The sequence below is a fragment of the Dendrobates tinctorius genome, unplaced genomic scaffold, assembly GCF_039654945.1.
Source record: "Dendrobates tinctorius isolate UK_male_01 unplaced genomic scaffold, ASM3965494v1 ptg000051l, whole genome shotgun sequence".
NCBI classification, from domain to species: domain Eukaryota; kingdom Metazoa; phylum Chordata; class Amphibia; order Anura; family Dendrobatidae; genus Dendrobates; species Dendrobates tinctorius.
Window position 1 is genome coordinate 27,737,977 of NW_027361719.1, and position 19,276 is coordinate 27,757,252.

General features: G+C 43.2%; 1 protein-coding gene across 1 annotated transcript in view; it reads left to right on the forward strand.

Moving 5' to 3' along the window:
- Positions 1 to 19,276, forward strand: part of GLS2 (glutaminase 2) — a 143,986-nt gene that overhangs the window by 120,551 nt on the left and 4,159 nt on the right. Inside the window, exons 10-17 of the mRNA XM_073576914.1 lie at positions 4,611 to 4,677; positions 5,101 to 5,151; positions 7,711 to 7,887; positions 10,967 to 11,098; positions 12,965 to 13,057; positions 13,150 to 13,211; positions 14,186 to 14,262; positions 14,348 to 14,411. Of these exons, the coding sequence (XP_073433015.1) occupies positions 4,611 to 4,677; positions 5,101 to 5,151; positions 7,711 to 7,887; positions 10,967 to 11,098; positions 12,965 to 13,057; positions 13,150 to 13,211; positions 14,186 to 14,262; positions 14,348 to 14,411 (723 nt within the window). The remainder of the gene's footprint in view (positions 1 to 4,610; positions 4,678 to 5,100; positions 5,152 to 7,710; positions 7,888 to 10,966; positions 11,099 to 12,964; positions 13,058 to 13,149; positions 13,212 to 14,185; positions 14,263 to 14,347; positions 14,412 to 19,276) is intronic.

The following is a 19,276-nucleotide window of genomic DNA, read 5'->3' on the forward strand; positions in this document are numbered from 1 at the left end:
TGCTCGGGTGTCCTCCGAGTATTTTGGAGTGCTCAGAGTTTTAGTTTATGTCAACACAGCTGCATGATTTGCGGCTGCTAGACAGCCTGAATACATGTGAGAAATGCCTGTTTGTTAGGGAATCTCTACATGTATTCAGCCTGTCTACAAGTCGCAAATCATGCAGCTGAGACGACGAAAACTAAATCTCCGAGGACGTCAAAATACTCGGAGGACACCCGAGCATGCTCGGGGTGACCCAATCAACGAGTATACTCACTCATCACTAATAATAACCATAATCCACTGTGCTACAATAACACAACACCTGGGTCACAACACCTTACGAACTTACAGTTGTGGCCAAAAGTATTGACACCGCTGCAATTTTGTCAGATAATACTCAATTTCTTCCTGAAAATGATTGCAAACGCAAATTCTTTGGTATTATTATCTTCATTTAATTTGTCTTAAATGAAAAAACACAAAAAGAATTGTCCTAAAGCCAAATTGGATATAATTCCACACCAAACATAAAAAAGAGGGTGGACAAAAGTATTGGCACAGTTCGAAAAATCATGTGATGCTTCACTAATTTGTGTAATTAACAGCACCTGTAACTTACCTGTGGCACCTAACAGGTGTTGGCAATAACTAAATCACTCTTGCAGCCAGTTGACATGGATTAAAGTTGACTCAACCTCTGTCCTGTGTCCTTGTGTGTACCACATTGAGCATGGAGAAAAGAAAGAAGACCAAAGAACTGTCTGAGGACTTGAGAAACCAAATTGTGAGGAAGCATGAGCAATCTCAAGGCTACAAGTCCATCTCCAAAGACCTGAATGTTCCTGTGTCTACCGTGCACAGTGTCATCAAGAAGTTTAAAGCCCATGGCACTGTGGCTAACCTCCCTAGATTTGGACGGAAAAGAAAAATTGACAAGAGATTTCAACGCAAGATTGTGTGGATGTTGGATAAAGAACTTCGACTAACATCCAAACAAGTTCAAGCTGCACTGCAGTCCGAGGGTACAACAGTGTCAACCCGTACTATCCGTCGGCGTCTGAATGAAAAGGGACTGTATGGTAGGAGACCCAGGAAGACCCCACTTCTTACCCCGAGACACAAAAAAGCCAGGCTTGAGTTTGCCAAAACTTACCTGAAAAAGCCTAAAACGTTTTGGAAGAATGTTCTCTGGTCAGATGAGACAAAAGTAGAGCTTTTTGGGCAAAGGCATCAACATAGAGTTTACAGGAGAAAAAAAGAGGCATTCAAAGAAAAAAACACGGTCCCTACAGTCAAACATGGCGGAGGTTCCCTGATGTTTTGGGGTTGCTTTGCTGCCTCTGGCACTGGACTGCTTGACCGTGTGCATGGCATTATGAAGTCAGAAGACTACCAACAAATTTTGCAGCATAATGTAGGGCCCAGTGTGAGAAAGCTGGGTCTCCCTCAGAGGACATGGGTCTTCCAGCAGGACAATGACCCAAAACACACTTCAAAAAGCACTAGAAAATGGTTTGAGAGAAAGCACTGGAGACTTCTAAGGTGGCCAGCAATGAGTCCAGACCTGAATCCCATTGAACACCTGTGGAGAGATCTAAAAATGGCAGTTTGGAGAAGGCACCCTTCTAATATCAGGGACCTGGAGCAGTTTGCCAAAGAAGAATGGTCTAAAATTCCAGCATTGTGAGAAACTCATTGATGGTTACCGGAAGTGGTTGGTCGTAGTTATTTTGGCTAAAGGTTGTGCAACCAAGTATTAGGCTGAGGGTGCCAATACTTTTGTCTGGCCCAATTTTGGAGTTTTGTGTTAAATGATCAATATTTTGCTTCATTCTCTTTTGTGTTTTTTCATTTAAGACAAATTAAATGAAGATAATAATACCAAAGAATTTGTGATTGCAATCATTTTCAGGAAGAAACTGAGTATTATCTGACAAAATTGCAGGGGTGTCAATACTTATGGCCACAACTGTACATGTGAACAGCCAATCAGCAGCTGCTTTTATGTGGCTGCACTTTCCTGGCCGATCTATAAGAGATCAGTATGATTTAGTCTTACATGAGTGGCAGTTTAGGGCAGGTCTGGAAACCGAATCCTGGGCAATTATTTGCCATATCATTAAGATACTATGTGAATATAAATGGATGTATAATAAAACCGTACCAAAACAACACCAATTTAAGAAGAGCACCTCTAAGGCTATGTTCAAATGTTGCATTTTGTTGTGTTTTCTTCCGCAGGCAAAACCTGCTCTCTTGGCAGTAAATATGCTGCTTACAAAAAGTATTTTTGCTGCGTTTTTTGTTGCATTTTTGTTATCTCTTGTGCATGCTGATAAAGTTTAGTGCCCCCCAAGAAATCGTGATGCAACTTCCTTAAGGTTTTAGCACCAAAAATGCAGCAAAACCTGATACCTGCGTTTCTGCACTTATCCATTTTTGTCTGTGGATGAAAAAACGCTGAAAAAAGTGACAAGCTGCAGTTTGCAAAAATGTAGCAGTTTTCAATATCAGTCAGGAAAAAAAAGCAATGTGTGTGCATGAGATTTCTGAAGTCTCATAACTTTTTCTGCTACTGTAAAATGCAGCTTAAAATTGCATAAAAAACGCAGCAAAAATTGAACGTAGCCTACGATAGACCAAATTTTTCTGTGCACACTTGACTTCCTCTTTGAGAGAATAATCTCTCTAGAAGATCATTTCTCACTTCCTTATGAGGATGTCTCAATACCAACAATCTCCTCCTTGCAATTTGCAAGAGCACCACAACTAAGTGAAAAAGCAAATGAATCCCTTTATGTTTCCTCTCCTCTTCTTGCCTTCATATGGCGTAAAAAAAAAACTTTGGATATTTCTTTACGTGTAATAATTTGAGATGAGCGGATCAGTTTGCAAAGGATGGAGTAGAGTCAAATTTCCAGAACACCACGCGAATTCGAAAACTTTGAAATTCGATTCGCAAAAAAAAATCCCACACAACTGAAGCAATTGTGTGTTCATCCTGGCTTTCCCATAATGCCCTGTAACTATGACATACTCTTATTAACGTGTATACACTTACACATGAGAAACTTTGCACCTACACCAGACTGGTCCCAGTACGACTGGAAAGGCTCTAGCTGCATGACTAAAAACACCACCTTGGACCTAACTCCTTAAAATGCCAATGTGGAGTTTCTCATTCCTCATGGGGAACAGAGGGGAGGCCACAACACACCACCAACAAGGGGAAAGGAAAGTGTGAAGAAAGATATGATAACCCAGAGTGAGAAACTAAAACACATTCATATAGGATAGAGAGGGAAACTTAAGGAAAAGCAAAAAAAAGGAACAAGTGTAACTTCCCAGAAACCTAACAGTGGTAAAAGAAAGAGAGAGGGAAAGCAAACAGACTCACTGCAAGAATACAACTGGAGTTTACCAAGCAAGGTAAGCCCCTTAGCTGAAAAGCTAAAACTCCTGAACACATCCACCAAGAGGTATAACCAGCAAGGAAGTGTGATGAAGGATGACAGTATAAAACCCCACCCTGAATGTGGTTAGAGCAAACCAAAACAGGAAAATAAGAAATATCTGGAGAGGAGCAAACCAAGAAAGGAAAACAAAGACAACAGAAAACATCAGCATTTGGACAGGGAAGAAAGGGCAACAGCTCTGCAGAAAAAGGAAGTGACCGTGCAGCAACAGGTCACCGGACCGAAATCCCAAACTGAGCTACGACACATACCTTGCATATTCGTAGAAAAAGATGCAATTTTTTTTACTTAAAGAAGATGCTAGTCCAGGGTTGAAACTTGTCATGGAAATAAAGCCAATTGAACTCATCCAACGGATTCTTCATTACAACAGTGCAGCCTAAAATCGTGTTATGTCTAAATTGGTCATTCCCTGCACATTTTCATACCCTGTACATTGATGATGGTCAGTAATTGGGTCATTAGAGATCAGCAGTTATCAGGGGAGCGCAGTCAGGTACAGAATGGGCAGTTTGTACGGCAGTCGGTTTCCATCTTCAGATTCTACTGTGTAAGTGGAATATACATTCTCTCCCTTCCCTTTCCAGTACTTAAATCTTCGCATATTTGTACACCGCAAATCAAATTTCTGGGAAAATTTCAGTGAGGCCGACGAACCTGAATTTCAAAAGATTTGCTTATCTCTAGCAGTAATACATTTGCATGGCTAAGGGCTACTCAAACTTTTTGTATTGGGGTTTAACCAGATAGACCCTGAGGATGCAGAAGCCACCAACTGTGGTCAAAGGCCACGCCAAAATTAAAAATATTGCTGAATTTTTAATCTCTTCTTTAAATTATGTCTCCTCAATGTTTGTGACTCAGCACCTAGTGGGCGCTCCACTAGTAAGACCTTGTTCAAGCTTTGAGAAGCACTGGTTTAATAGCATGATGTTTTAAAATGCACAACCAAGTCAATTTTAGGCAGATTGCATTAAATCCATACAGATGCAACCCAGCTAGCAGCATTCAGTGTATATCACTTTACTCACCCAACATATGAGGTGACATTTCGTCTCACAAGCTGAAACCTTTTTCACTGCATTACATTAAATGTAAATAGCTTGTAAAAGATTTTTTTTATCCCAATTTGTATTCCATATTCTACAGTTTTCAATCGGAAAAGGAGACTGGCGATCGGAACTATGCTATTGGATATTACCTCAAAGAGAAAAAGGTAAAAATTCTCACCCCAGTCTTAGTGTACTCGTAATAGGAATCAGCAACTAAAACGTAAATAGGATATTTTCTAACATTGATTTTATTTTATGATTTGTAAAAACTGTGTTCGCGCTGATCTAAAAGGAGGGCACCAGTCTAGATCCCAGTGATTGACTCTGAATGCGCAAAGGATATTGCAATCAATGTTTAAGGGTAAACTTCCAGGGTTCAAAAACAGTGAAGAGCGAATGTGCTTGGATAAAGTGTTATCCGAGCATGCTCATGTGCTAACCGAACATATTATTCGAGCACGCCTTATCCGAGCACCTTCGCTCATCACTATTCAAAAACTAATCTCATAAAATCTTTAATTCCATATCTACATACTTGTACTTCCTTATAACTTTTAAAATTACTTCTTGGATTTCTGCTTTTCTAGTGTTTTCCAGAAGGAGCTGACATGGTATCTGCTTTAGACCTTTACTTCCAGGTAAGAAAATGTCATCTTCATCATTAGGCCGGGGTCACACTTGCAAGAAACCCGCATGAGTCTCACGTCTCAATACCCAGCACTGCCGCCGGCAATCGGGACCGGAGTATGTGGCTGCATGTATTTCTATGTAGCTGAATGCTCCTGTCCTGAATGCCGGCGGCAGTGCTGGGTATTGAGAAGCGAGACTCGTGTGAGCTTCTTGAAAGTCTGACCCCGGCCTTAGTCTAGTGCTTGGCACCATTCACAAATTGGCTTTGGTGTAAACTATTGCAAATCTTTGTTCATCACTTTAAAGATGATCTCTTAATCCAGAGGTGGGGAATCTTTTTTTCTGCAAAGGGCCATTTGAATATTTCTACCATCCTTTGGGGGCTGTACAAATTGTTCCCTAACTCCGCCCACAAAGTACGTCCTGACCCTAACACCAGTGCAGGATATAATCTTGAGCCTCAGCGTCCTGTGGTGAACACTGAGTGAGTGTGCTCATACAGCAAGAATAAATTAATGGGAAGGCGGCCATCAAAATACAGCTGCTGGTCCAAGCACCGTGGTGCCCAGGAATCTGCCCAGGGGCTGAAGGAAAGGTCATCGAGGGACCTAAACGGCCCCTGGGTCTGAGGGTCCCCACCCCTGTCTTAATCCTTTAACAGTATATGATGGATATATCCATCATGAGCACATCAATTATTGTGCCATGATGGATATATTGCATTTTCCAAATCTCGGCCTCTAAGCCATGAGTATGGACTGTGATGTTATCCAAGCTGCAGACTGAGTCCTGTGTCACTGCTGCCTCCCTGTCAATGCAAAGCAAGTCTTCATTGGCGCCCTGTGCAAGTTGAGGATGGCAATGGTGGTGTAGGACACACCTAGCCGCAAGAGCCTGCGCAGTATCAGGGAGGCAGAGATCTGCAAAGAGCAAATTAGAAACAAAGGGACGCCCAATACTCTATATGAAGAAATGGGCAGTAACCTGGATATATAAACCACCATTACAATGAAGATTCCACTCCATATGTACTTTAAGCAAAGAGAAAAAAGGAGTAATGGATTCAAAAATTAGTAAAAAGGTACAAAAGTTTTTATTTGGCACATGCACAGACGAAACATGTAAATAGCAAAATTGCAAAAATCATGAGACACAAACAGGACAGACCAGGGAAGGGGAAATACAAAACTGTGCACCAACATAGCCATAATCACATTAGCACATGTAGTGCATTGATGTCACATAGATATCAAGAAGAACCACCCATAACAGCAAGTAATTTGGCCAAAATAGGCACATAAACTATGAAAAGGGGGTGATCCTGCCACAAAAGAAAAATGCAGCGCTACTGGTAATGGCGGTAAGTTATGTCCACAGAAAATATCCACAGGGCCATAATAGGTGCATATAAAGTGGATGCAGGCAGCTTACCAAGTGGTGCACAGATGACCAAATCCAGAGGGCGACCCCGACGCACGTTTCGCGCTCACACAGGGTGCTTTCTCAAGGGGATGAAGGCTGCAGGGGGAATAGGACCTTTTGTATCCTGATGACGCGATCACGTGTGTGATCACACTAAGCTTATCACCACCTCTGCAGTTTTAAAATTGTTTTGTTTTTTTTTTGGAATATACAATATTAAAAAAAACAATAAAAGGGCTTGTTAGAGTATAAATATAGTAATAAATAAATGTGGCAGTTTGGGGGATGGGAAACTAAAAAAAAAAAACAGATTTGCTTTTTTTTTTTCCACCACAAACAGTTATTAATGTGGTAACTTACATGTACCCCAAAATGGTGTCATTGACAAACACAACTCAATCTGCAAAAAAAACAAGCCCTCATAGAGCTACTTTACTGAGAAAAAAAAATGAAATATTGTGGCTCTTCGAACACGACAATGAAAAAAAAATTAAAAAATAAAGCTATGTCCTAAACGCTCAAAATGAAGGGGTTAAAGGAGTTTTCCACTACTTTTATATTGATAATGTCTCCTTAGCATAAGTTATCAATATAAGATCAGTACTATTGCAGAGAATATGAGCAGATCTGCAGTGTCCAATCTGTACGCTGTTCATGTCAGGCTGCCAAACAGCTGATTGGTAGGGTGCCAGGTGTTGGCTGCCATCCAGCTGATCGGTAGGGATGCCAGGTGTTGGCTGCCATACAGCTGATCGGTAGGGGTGCCAGGTGTTGGCTGCCATACAGCTGATCGGTAGGGATGCCAGGTGTTGGCTGCCATACAGCTGATCGGTAGGGGTGCCAGGTGTTGGCTGCCATACAGCTGATCGGTAGGGGTGCCAGGTGTTGGCTGCCATATAGCTGATCAGTAGGGGTGCCAGATGTTGGCTGCCATACAGCTGATCGGTAGCGATGCCAGGGGCTGGACCCCTAATAATCTTATATTGATCAACTATACTTAGAAGAGGTAATCAATATACAAGTACTGGACAGGCTATGTATTTTTTGTCTTTCTTTTTCTAGTTCTTTGTATGTATTCCAGCTTTTATAGTGTATTCCCCACACATGATCCCATGAATAATCTACCGTATTTCTTTTCTTTCCAGTTATGCTCCATTGAGGTGACCTGTCATTCGGGAAGTGTGATTGCTGCCACACTGGCTAATGGTGGCATCTGTCCCACCACAGGAGAGCGGGTTCTGAGTGCAGAAGCCGTAAGAAATACTCTAAGTCTAATGCATTCGTGTGGGATGTATGACTTCTCTGGACAATTTGCCTTTCACGTGAGTCCAAAGTTATAATATTTAAACAAATTTTAAGTGGTTGTTTGTTTTTTTTATACATATTTAAAATGTTTCTAGTAACAACACAAGATAAGTTATGGGAAGTCTGAGTTCAAAAGCTTGACAGTAGCAAGTGAGATGTTTGACAGAGGAAGAGCACTCCCTCTGTCAGGCCATTGACACCACACAACTCAATTGCAGGATACCTATCAGTTGCTTTGGAAACTAGAGACAACATGGCTTCCAAGTGTGTCATATAATACAGCATATCTGTCATGATCCATGCTGGATCATGACAGATAAAAGCACTGGTAACCTTTTTGCTGTGTGCTTAAAGTTAGTTTTTGCCCCCGGTGGCCATTGGGGTCATTGCACTGTGTGGTTTCAGTTTTAGTTTTGCCCCCGGTGGCCATTAGGGTCATTGCACTCTGGTTATTTTAGTTTAGTGCACATGATTATGAAGCAGGTGTGATTGCTGGCGCTTACTTATAAAAGAGTGTCAGGTGGTTGCAATCACTGTTGGTGATAGTGCTCATTTCCAACCAAGCCTGGTGGAGGAAGGAACTACAGAGAGGAGTTCCTTGAAGCTCATGGGAGCTTTGGTGTCATAGCTTCAGGTGGAAGCTGAATTCAGGTGTCGAGCTTCAGGGGTGAAGTTGAACTTTGGTGTCTTAGGCTAGTTTCACACTAGCGTTTTTGAGCGCAGCGACGGCCTGCGCACGGCCGCCGCTAAGCCCCGCCCCCTGCCACGCCTCCGCCGGTAGCTCCGCCTACCGGCGCATGACGCTGCATGCGCCCTGCGTCCCCTATCTTTATCACTGGGGGCGCAGGCCGTGCGCAGTATGCGTTTGGCGGCGCATGCGCCTTTTTGACGGTGTGCCGGCGCAACCAAACTGCAGCAGGTTGCGTTTGGCGCAGGTCGGCGCACCGTCAAAAGGACGCATGCGCCGCCCAACGCATACTGCGCACGGCCTGCGCCCCCAGTGATAAAGATAGGGGATGCAGGGCGCATGCAGCGTCATGCAGCTGGAAGGCAGAGCTACCGGCGGAGGCGCGGCAGGGGGCGGGGCTTAGCGGCGGCCGTGCGCAGGCCGTCGCTGCGCTCATAGACGCTAGTGTGAAACTAGCCTTACTCTGTTGCTGGGAGCAATAGCAACAGAGCAAAGCTAAGTGGTGATTTCCCTGTTTGTATTTTTCCCTGGTGTGTATTAGTACAGCGGTGGGGCCAGTGCCTGCACCACCCAGCTCCCTAGCAAGGGATAGGTGCAGGGTGTGCTAGGGTGACAGATTCTGGCTCGGCGATAGGTGAGGAGCCTGTATAGGGAACGTTAGGAGTGTGAGGGACACTGACTCAGGGGAGTGCAGGAGGTCTCCACGCCCCCGTTCCCGATCGCAGGGCCCACCGTTGTAACTGTTTCCCCTTCCCCCGTGTCTTGTTGTTTTAGTTACCGGCCTGTGGGTCGTGTCACACAGGACAGTTACACGTGCCCGGTCTTGTTGTTTTAGTTACCGGCCTGCGGGTCGTGTCACACAGGACAGGTCCACGTGACAATATCAGATACATCTGGAGGTGACGTATCAGTCTAAGGGCTCATGCAGACGTCCGGGGATCTCGGTCCAATCAATGGCCAAAATTCACTACACTACTTAGGTGGTACAGTGTTTTATCTATGCGATCACAGGATCGAATGTTCTAGTCTTCACGTGGAACTAAAAAGTATTGTGGAAAAAAGGTTCTACATATTATGAGGGTAAAACAGTGATAAGCCATGCTAGAATACAAAGAGCATCCTGACTTCGGGTGACCTTTTCTCTCCTGCATTACTACAATTACCCATTGATTGGAACAGATGCTTTATTTCCCTTGTGGTGTGTTGTAAGAAAATTAATGACTTATTGCCGGGTTTCTCTACAGATTAGAGCTGAGACATATTCAGCTTATTGTCCAGGGACCTTCATAACAAGTAGGGATTGTCCAAAGCGGGAAACCCCTTAATGATGAAACCTAGGACTGTTCTTTAGCTTTATAAAGGGAAGAATCAGTGTTTCTCACTTATTAATTGTACTTTTATCTTTATTAATAATACCTTTCAAGAATGTCACTAGACACTTAAAATATGAAATTGTCTACGTATTTAATAGTGCTTTGAGCTAACAGTAAAATAAGAAAAATACACCAAAGACTAAAGAATAACCAAATAATACTAGGTAACCTTCAGTACAAAACTGCTCTGCAGTTGAAAGGAAAAACACTTTCTCAATAAGTTATAAAAGGAAATAAAACAAAGTAAAATAATTATGTTTCCATTTTAATAGCCTCTCAAAATCTCTTATGTAATGCTATCGCCATCTTGTGGACAGATGTTGTAATTACAATAAATCTTCAAGTATTGTACAGCAAAAAAATAATTGTATTATTTTGTTTCCAGAAATAGCTACACTTATACTTTGTTTGTATATTGTAATGGTAAAAAACAGTCTGATCAAAAAATATTAAAAAGCAATCGATACATTTACAGTTAGCGCTAAGATTTTTATAGGATTAATCTGCACTGTCCTCATCATTAAATTTGTGCCTTATTTTAATTATTTTGTTTTTTTTTGCTGTTATTTCCCTGCACCTAATTCACTATCTGTTTTATGCCTTTTTGTGCTTTTTCTTTACTTTTTGTTACTTTTCAATGCGGGCGTGGGCGAGTTTGGTCAATTAAAGATGATTTTGCCAAATTTATAATTTGTGAGTTTTTAAAAAGTAGCTTTTTTTGCACAAATGTACTCTACTACTCCCTGGTATATTATTTGTAGCTTTTGTTTGCGGAGTTGATAACTAAAGTTCAACATTTTAAAGGGTTAGGATTGTGAGACTTTACAAGGTACAAAAGAAGCGAAACAATGAAGAAACTCACGACTTTGAAACTACACAAAACTCATCAAACGTGTTGCGTTACTTTGATGAATTCGGTGCAAAAAGAAAGATAAAGCAAGAGAAAATTAAAAAAAAAATGCAAAATGATGACTCAGTGGTTCCTATGTCTCTGCTTCTATAACATGTTCAAAGACTGTGGTTGTTTCTTTCCAGGTTGGTCTCCCAGCAAAGTCCGGTGTGTCTGGAGCCATATTACTAGTCGTTCCTAATATTATGGGAGTTTGCTGTTGGTCCCCTCCTCTTGACAGAATTGGTAATAGTGTCCGAGGGATTCATTTTTGCTATGTAAGAAAAACTTGTTTTTTTTGTTTTTCCCTCCTACCTACTAGTTGAGTTTTTTCTAAATTCTGTAAAGATATGAAACACATATTTAACCCTGGTATATTATTTATTTCTGATCGGTCCTGTCAGGGCTGCCACCAGGAATTTCATACTGGCAACATTTTTGGGCCCTCTTGAGACTCCGCCCAGGCTCCACCCCAGCTCCCCCTCCATCCCAGCTCCACCTCCACCCCAGCTCCGCCTCCACCCCTCTAACCTTTCTCGAAACTCCACTTCTGAACTCCGTCCTCACCAATCACACATTAACAGTTCTCATCTAACACCACATCACATATAGCATTTTGTTTTGGCCAAAATATTTTTTTTAAGCCTGCCACCACGACAAGGTAGGCCGGGCCCTACTCTACTATAAACTATAAGACTTTTGTTAAAAAATCCAACACTCTTTTTAGATATATTTTTATTTATTTTTCTTTTAAGGGAATGTGCCACATACATTTTTCAAACTATTTGAAACCAGATTGTGATAATTATTTTCTAATCTGCATTGCTGATTGCAGATTATTGTATTCTGTTTTCTGTACATTTATGGAAGCTGCTCTCTTGCCTGTTTGGAGATATGGGTATTGGACACTTCTGGGACCCCCCACTAATCACAAGAACAGGTCCCCCGTAAATCTCATCGCCCCCTGAAATGAGCAGAACAGCTGATTGGGCATGCGTGCAGCTGATCGATTTTAAGGGCCAGCTCACATGGCATATTTTCAAGCAGAATTTTGGTGCGAACAGGTCCTTTCTCAGTACGGCTACAGCTAAAATCCCCCGTTCTGCATTCCTCATCACTGTCTGCCATAGAAATGAATGGGAGGTATGAAGGAAGTGGCTGCCATGGGTATTCAGCAGAATGTCGGCGTGGCTGTCTGCGCCAGACCTCTGCTTGAAGATCCCTCATGTGAACTGGCCCTAATAATTATCCCATATGTTGTGTATAAGGGATAAGTTTTAGGTTTCTAAAATATTCCTTTTATGACAAGCAACTGTACCTTATTGCAGGCAGACAGGCAGCAGTCAGTAGGGTAGTACTTAGAAGTTTGCAGGCAGCAGACAGAGAAGGTCTCCAACTTCACACTGCATGAGCAGGAAGAGAGGCACAAGAAGAGTAGCGGGTGGGTGAATCAAATAGGAGGTCAGATGGGGGAACCGGAGGTCGGACAGGCAAGTGGGCAGGAACACACAACGCATCAATTTTGGGCCCTAAACTTCTGCATATAATGTGCTACAAGGGCCAGGGGCGCGCCGGCAGTTTAGGAACAAAGGGCGGGCTGGCAGTTTCTGACGTCACTGATGTCTGACGCGGCCGTCTCCCTCTGCTGTGGCCATACAATGTAAGTAGCTGTGGTTGTGAGTGACGGAGGCCCCGGGGCTTAATAAAGCAGCATGCCACACAGTCTGCCAGGCCGTTTATGCAGTGCTGCCTAAGCGCAGGCTGTGCAGCGTGTCTCACCCAGTCTGGGCCTTAACTCTTTGCTTCTGCTCACCGGGTCCCATACACCAGTAATGGCAGTGATACCCTGATGGTGGCCCTGTGACCTGCAAGCAAAGCACTTGTGCAAAATAAATTTCCTTGGATTAATCACCTTGTAGTCGCACACTCTCTATGCACCAATCTACAAAGGGCCTTGAATCTAGAGAAGTCTAAAGTCTGGTTGTTACAGTTGTTTCCTTGTGTCATCTGTGAGGAATTAAGCTGCTCCAAAATCAAGTGAAAGCTTACCAGGTCCCTTATCCACTGCACTATACACTATACTGAAATGCTTGGATCTAAATATCCTGTGTATCAATTATATGTAGAAATTGCTTACTTTGTAGGAACTGGTATCACTTTTCAATTTTCATCATTTTGACAACTTGCGTCACTGTGCAAAGAAGCTGGATCCCCGCAAAGAGACAAGAGAAATACAGGTATTATTCTGTATTCTAATATGATCGGGATACAACCCCTTTGCTGCTTGTCTGATGCGCTGATGCTGCTGTTCATATTCTGTTTTCTGCAGCAAAAGACAGTGGTGAACCTTCTATTTGCAGCTTACAGCGGCGATGTCTCTGCGCTGAGAAGGTAGGGTGTACTTCTTCTAATAATATAACATTTGAAAGTGCCAAACAAAAACAATATTGCCACCAAGTACAGTATATCCAATCCACATACCATCCAAAAATAAAGAAAAAAAACCAAAGCATTAAAAGGACCTAAAAACTAATTATATAGAAGATTGGCACTTTTATAGAGTGGCCTGGAATAAGGCAAGTATTACACCCCCTAATCTTGACATAATGCCTCCTGAGTGCCCCTATAGAAATATTATTGCCCCCTTAAAAAGTAATTACCGTATGTCCTTTTAGTGTCCTCCTAACACACTCCAAAAGCAATAATGCCACCTTTGCGCCCCAACAGAATTCTGTATTGACAGGTCGATAAGGAATGAGACTGCGCTGTGGACTAGTCAGATAAGCAGGTCCCCAGCGGCTTCTCCCCACCCTGCCCTGTATTGACAGGTCCCTACCCACGTGCTCATATTGAGAGAGACCTGTCAATCCAGGGCCATGGGCAGGAAGAGGCCACAGAGGACCTGCCTGTCCAACTACTCTATATTGCGGTCTCGGTGCCCAACAGCCATTATATGTTTTTCTTTGAAACTCCGCAGCATTTCAGAGTCAAACATATCTTCCTGAGATAATATAGCCAATGCCTCATACATGTTGACCACGGTTCGGGCAGAATGTATCAAGTGTTAGGTTCTTTTAGGTTCTTTTTAAACATCAACCTTTGTGCATTACAGTATGTATTAGGCCACGTTCACATGTTCTGAATTTAGTCAGTATTTTACATCAGTATTTTTAAGCCAAAACAAGGAGCGGAACAATCAGAGGAAAAGCATAATAGGAACACGTCACCACTTCTGTATTTATCACCCACTCCTGGTTTTGGCTTACTGATACTGATGTAAAATACTGACCAAATACTGAATGTGTGACCGTGGCCTTAGTACGAGTTTGTCTCAAAACAGGCAATAAGGTTTCACTGTTTTCCAGATTTGCACTTTCTGCCATGGACATGGAGCAAAAGGATTATGACTCCAGGACAGCTTTGCATGTTGCTGCAGCAGAAGGTTTGTAATCAGATCATTATAAATTAAACTCAGAATACAAAAGCTCATTTTCCTCATTTTTAATACTTTATTTTGACTCTGGCAGGACATGTGGATGTGGTCAAATTCCTCATAGAAGGTTGTAAAGTTAACCCATTTGCAGAAGACAGGTACGGTGTATGTAAAGCTCAGTAAATGTAATATATAGATATGAACAAAATATTTTTAAAGAATTATTGGAGTGACGTATAGAAAATAAACATGCATAGAACCTTAATTGTATGGTCAAAGGCTACATCATACAGATATGCTCTGATAAAAAAAAAAGTTAAATAATAATTACAAAACCAATTCCAAAAAAGTTGTGATGTAAAGAATGCAATGATTTGGAAATCTCATATTTTATTCACAACAGAACATATTACACAGATCAGATTCTGAAAGTTAGAGCTTTTACATTTTATTTGAAAAAAAAAATAACTAATTTAGAAATTGATGACATGACGATTGACATCACCAAAAATTTGGGACAGGGTTAACAAATGGCTGTAAGTAATACTAATGAGAGTCAGCTGAAGGGTCAATTTTTAACTACATGATTGTGTATAAAAAAAACATGCTGAAACACAAAGACGGTAACACCCTTGACCTGTTCTTTGTCTGGCTTTGTTCAATCTCCTACCTAATTAACTCACCGCTTCCACTCTCTGACCACAACATTCTCTCCTTCACGCTCACAAATCCTCACCCACCCCAGCACTCTCCTACCTACCACACATTCAGAAATCTACAAGCCATTAACCACATACACTTGCAGACTCCCTACTCTCATCATTTTCCCCAATCATCTTTTTCCTGTCCAGAGCTGGCTGTACATCACTACAACAACACTCTTAGAAGCACCCTTGACCAAGTAGCTCCCCACACCATCAGAACCACCAAGCACAGAGTAAAACAGACCTGGCTCACATCGCAAACCCTATTTCTCCAGCCATGCTCTTGGTGTGCTGAACACTTATGGAGGAAAACTCGCTCGCCAGAAGACTTCATCCACTTCAAATTTTTATTAAGAACCTATAATTCTGCCCTTAACCTTGCCAAACAGACCTACTTCACCACCCTGACCTCCTTACTATCCAACAACCCAAGAAATTTTGTGACACCTTTCACTCCTTCCTCAGGCCAAAAGCACAAGCCCCTATCACAGACATTTGTGCTGATGACCTGGCCTCCCACTTCATAGAGAAAATAGATAATATCCGTCAGGAAATCCGCTCTCAGCCCCCAGGGGCAGTGACTCCCATCCCTCCCTGCATTTCTCCTGGCTCACTCTCCACATTGGATCCCATCACAGAAGAAGTCTCCAGGCTCCTCTCTTCTTCTCGTCCAACTACATGCACTTCTGACCCCATTCCCTCACATCTCCTCCAGTCTCTGTCTCCAGTTGTCACAACTCACTTAACTACAATCTTTAATCTCTCCCTCTCGGGCATTTTCCCCTCCTGCTTCAATCACTTTATCATTACTCCATTATTAAATAAACCCGCTCTCGACCCATCCTGCACAAACAACTACAGACCAGTCTCCAGTCTCCTCTTCCATCTCTAAACTCTTGGAGCGCCTGGTCTACTCCCACCTTACCCGTTACCTCTCCACTCATTCCCTCCTCTAGACCCTTCACAGTCCGGCTTCCGCCCCATACATTCGACAGAAACTGCACTCATCAAAGTGACCAACGACCTTCTGACAGCAAAATGTAACGGTGACCACTCTCTGCTCATTCTTCTCAAACTTTCTGCAGCTTTCGACACTGTTGACCACCATCTCCTACTCTCTAGGCTCCAGTCACTAGGCATTAAGGACACTGCTCACTCCTGGTTCTCTTCCTATCTTGCACCTTCAGTGTTCTGTTCACTGGCTCCACTTCATCTCCTCTTCCTCTTACTGTTGGGGAACCTCAGGGGTCAGTCCTTGGCCCCCTTCTCTTCTCTCTACACGGCCCCAATTGGACAGACCATCAGATTTAGCTTTCAGCACCATCTTTATACTGATGACACACAACTATATATGTCATCCTCTGACCTTACCCCCGCTGTACTACAGAACGTCAGTGACTGTCTGTCCGCAGTCTCCAACATCATGTCCGCTCTCTATCTCAAACTCAACCTTTCCAAAACTGAACTTCTTCTGCTCCTGCCGTCTACTAACCTCTCGTAATCTGACATTTCTCTCTCCGTGGATGGCACCATAATAACACCCCGGCAGCAGGTGCGCTGTCTGGGTATTATGTTTGACACCAATCTCTCTTTGACCTCCCATATATAATCCTTGGCCGCTTACACCTAAAGAACATCTCTAGAAGCGGCCCTTTTCTTACCATGGAAACATCAAAAACCCTCACTGTCACTCTGATCCACTCCCGCCTGAACTACTGTAACGCTCTATTATTTGGCCTCCTCCTCACTCGACTTTCCCCTCTTCAGTCCATTTTTAATGCAGCTGCCAGGGTCATCCACCTGGGTAATCGGTACTCGGACGCAGCCACTCTTCGCCAGTCGTTACACTGGCTGCCCATTCACTACAGGATCCAATTCAAAGTACTTGCTCTCCACAGTGCAGCACCCCCTTACATCGCCTCCCTCATTTCTGTCTATCGGCCTAGCCGATCGGTGCCCTCTGCAAACGACTTTCGACTAAACTCTGCACTAATCAGTACCTCCCACTCCCGTATCCAAGACTTCTCCTGCTTTGCGCCAATTCTCTGGAATGCTCTACCTCAAGAAATTAGGACCAGTCACAACTTGCACAGTTTTAGGCACTCCCTCAAAACACATTTGTTCAGAGCAGCCTATCACGTTCCCTAATCAAAGTCATTTTATGTGAAAGCGTGCGTGTGTAGCCCATTCACTATCTCTATCTATCCCTCACCCCCTCAAGATGGCTGGTTCATCATTGTAAATACACACCTGCACTTTGTATCTCCCCCACCTCATTGTAGATTGTAAGCTCTCACGAGCAGGGTCGTCTTATTTTGCTTTAATCATTATATTATTCTTAACGTTGTTACTTATGACTGTTGTGTTTTAAAATGTTTAACTGTAAAGCTCTGTGGAATATGTTGGTGCTATATAAATAAAGATGATTATTATTACTATTTAATGGACCGAGGCAAAATGAAACACGGTTCTTTGGTCAGGTAGATCAAAGTTTTTAATTCTTTATGGAAAGCACGGGCACCGTGTCCTGCGGTCTCAAAAGGAGAGGGACCATCCAGCTTGTTATCAGCACACGCTTCTTGCATCTCTGATGGTATGGGGTTTGCATTAGTGTCTATGGCATGGGCAGCTTGCACATCTTGGAAGCAACTATCAGTGCTGCGTGGTATGTAGAGGTTTCAGAACAACATATGTTCCCATGCAGTTTTAGAAAGACAAATACTAACCCAATTACAGCATCCATCACAACCACATGGCTTTACAGAAGAAGAGTTCGGGTGATGACCTGGCCACCTGCAGTCCAGACATTTCACCAACAGAAAACATTTTGCGCATTATGAAACAAAAACTCCATACAAAAAGAGCCTTGACTGTGGAGTAGCTAGAATCCTATGTCAGACAAGCATAAAACAACATTCCTCTCCCAAAAATCCAGCAATCAACCTCCTCACTTTCCAAATGTTGGTATGCGACACAATGGTAGACATGGCTTTTCCCAGTTTTACTGAGATGTGTGGCTGCCATCAATTTCTAGATGAGTAATTTTTTCAAATGAAATGGAAAAATGTCTAACTTTCACCTTCTGATCTGCGTTCTATGTCCTGTTGTTAATTAAAATATGGTTAGAAGAGATTTCTAAATCATTGCATTCTTGTTTTTTGACATTTTATACATTGTCATAACATTTTTAGAATTGGATTTGTAGAAAAAAAAAAACTAACAGCTGACAATCCTCAAATTACCACAAGTGTGGCCTTTATGTAAAGCTTTTACAACCCTAACACGGTGCGGATTATGCTGTGGAATTTTCCGCGCAGATTTTGCTAAATCCACAGGTAAAATTACCTGCGTTTTACCTGCAGATTTAGTGCGGATTTTCTGCAGTTTTTGTGCGGATTTGTATAATGGAGCAGGTGTAAAACTGTTGCAGATCTGCACAAAATAATTGACATGCTGTAGTTTTAAATCCACACCAAATCTGTGCAGAAAAATCTGCAGCATGTGCACTGCGTTTTTTGTTTTACATAGCCTTAAATGGTACTGTACATCACTTGCAGTTCTGCTGCAGTTCTGCAGGGCCAAATCTGCTGCAGAACTGCAGAAGAATCCGCACCGTGTGCACATACCCTAAGTCTATAATTCTCTCACACAGAGGTATATCTATAGGAGATAGAAGTTGCAGTCATGCCCAAGTCCTGGAGCCTAACGGGGGGGGGGGGCAAATAAAGCCTTCTGACACTTAAAAAGATAGCAGTACAAAAATGTGTGATAGGGGTCTCTTTTACAGTTTTTGCATTGGTACCCAACACCTTTAAGGAGATCCCTAACTCCTGAGTGGTAAATCAGCAAAGTTATATCATACTAGATGTGGGCCCGATGCTATCGCATCGGGAGGGCGGTGGCATCACGATGGGGCAGCTCTGTGGCGCTGGGGGTGGCGGCTGTCTCTCCCCCCTCCCCCACCGTGCTATCTGTGCAGTCATAGCCGACAGGAAAGACAGTGGTTTGCGGCCTGTGCTGGAGATGAGAGGGCACCCGCACCACATCTCCAGCACAGGCCGCAAGCCGCGGTCTTTCCTGCCGGCTGTGACTGCACGGAGGTGGGTGGGCAGGCAGAGGCGGGATCTGGCACGTGTAGTCAGGCGGTGGTGGGTCCTAGCGGGGGTCTGGACGCGGGTCGTGGCAGGTGTCCGGCGGCGGGTCCAGCGGTGGTGGCGGGAGGATCCGGAGTGGGTGTCCCAGCGGTAACCTGCTGGTGGTACTGCACAAGGGCAGTCGGCGTACTTCCGATGCGGCGCGGTGGATTGTGAGATTCGAGG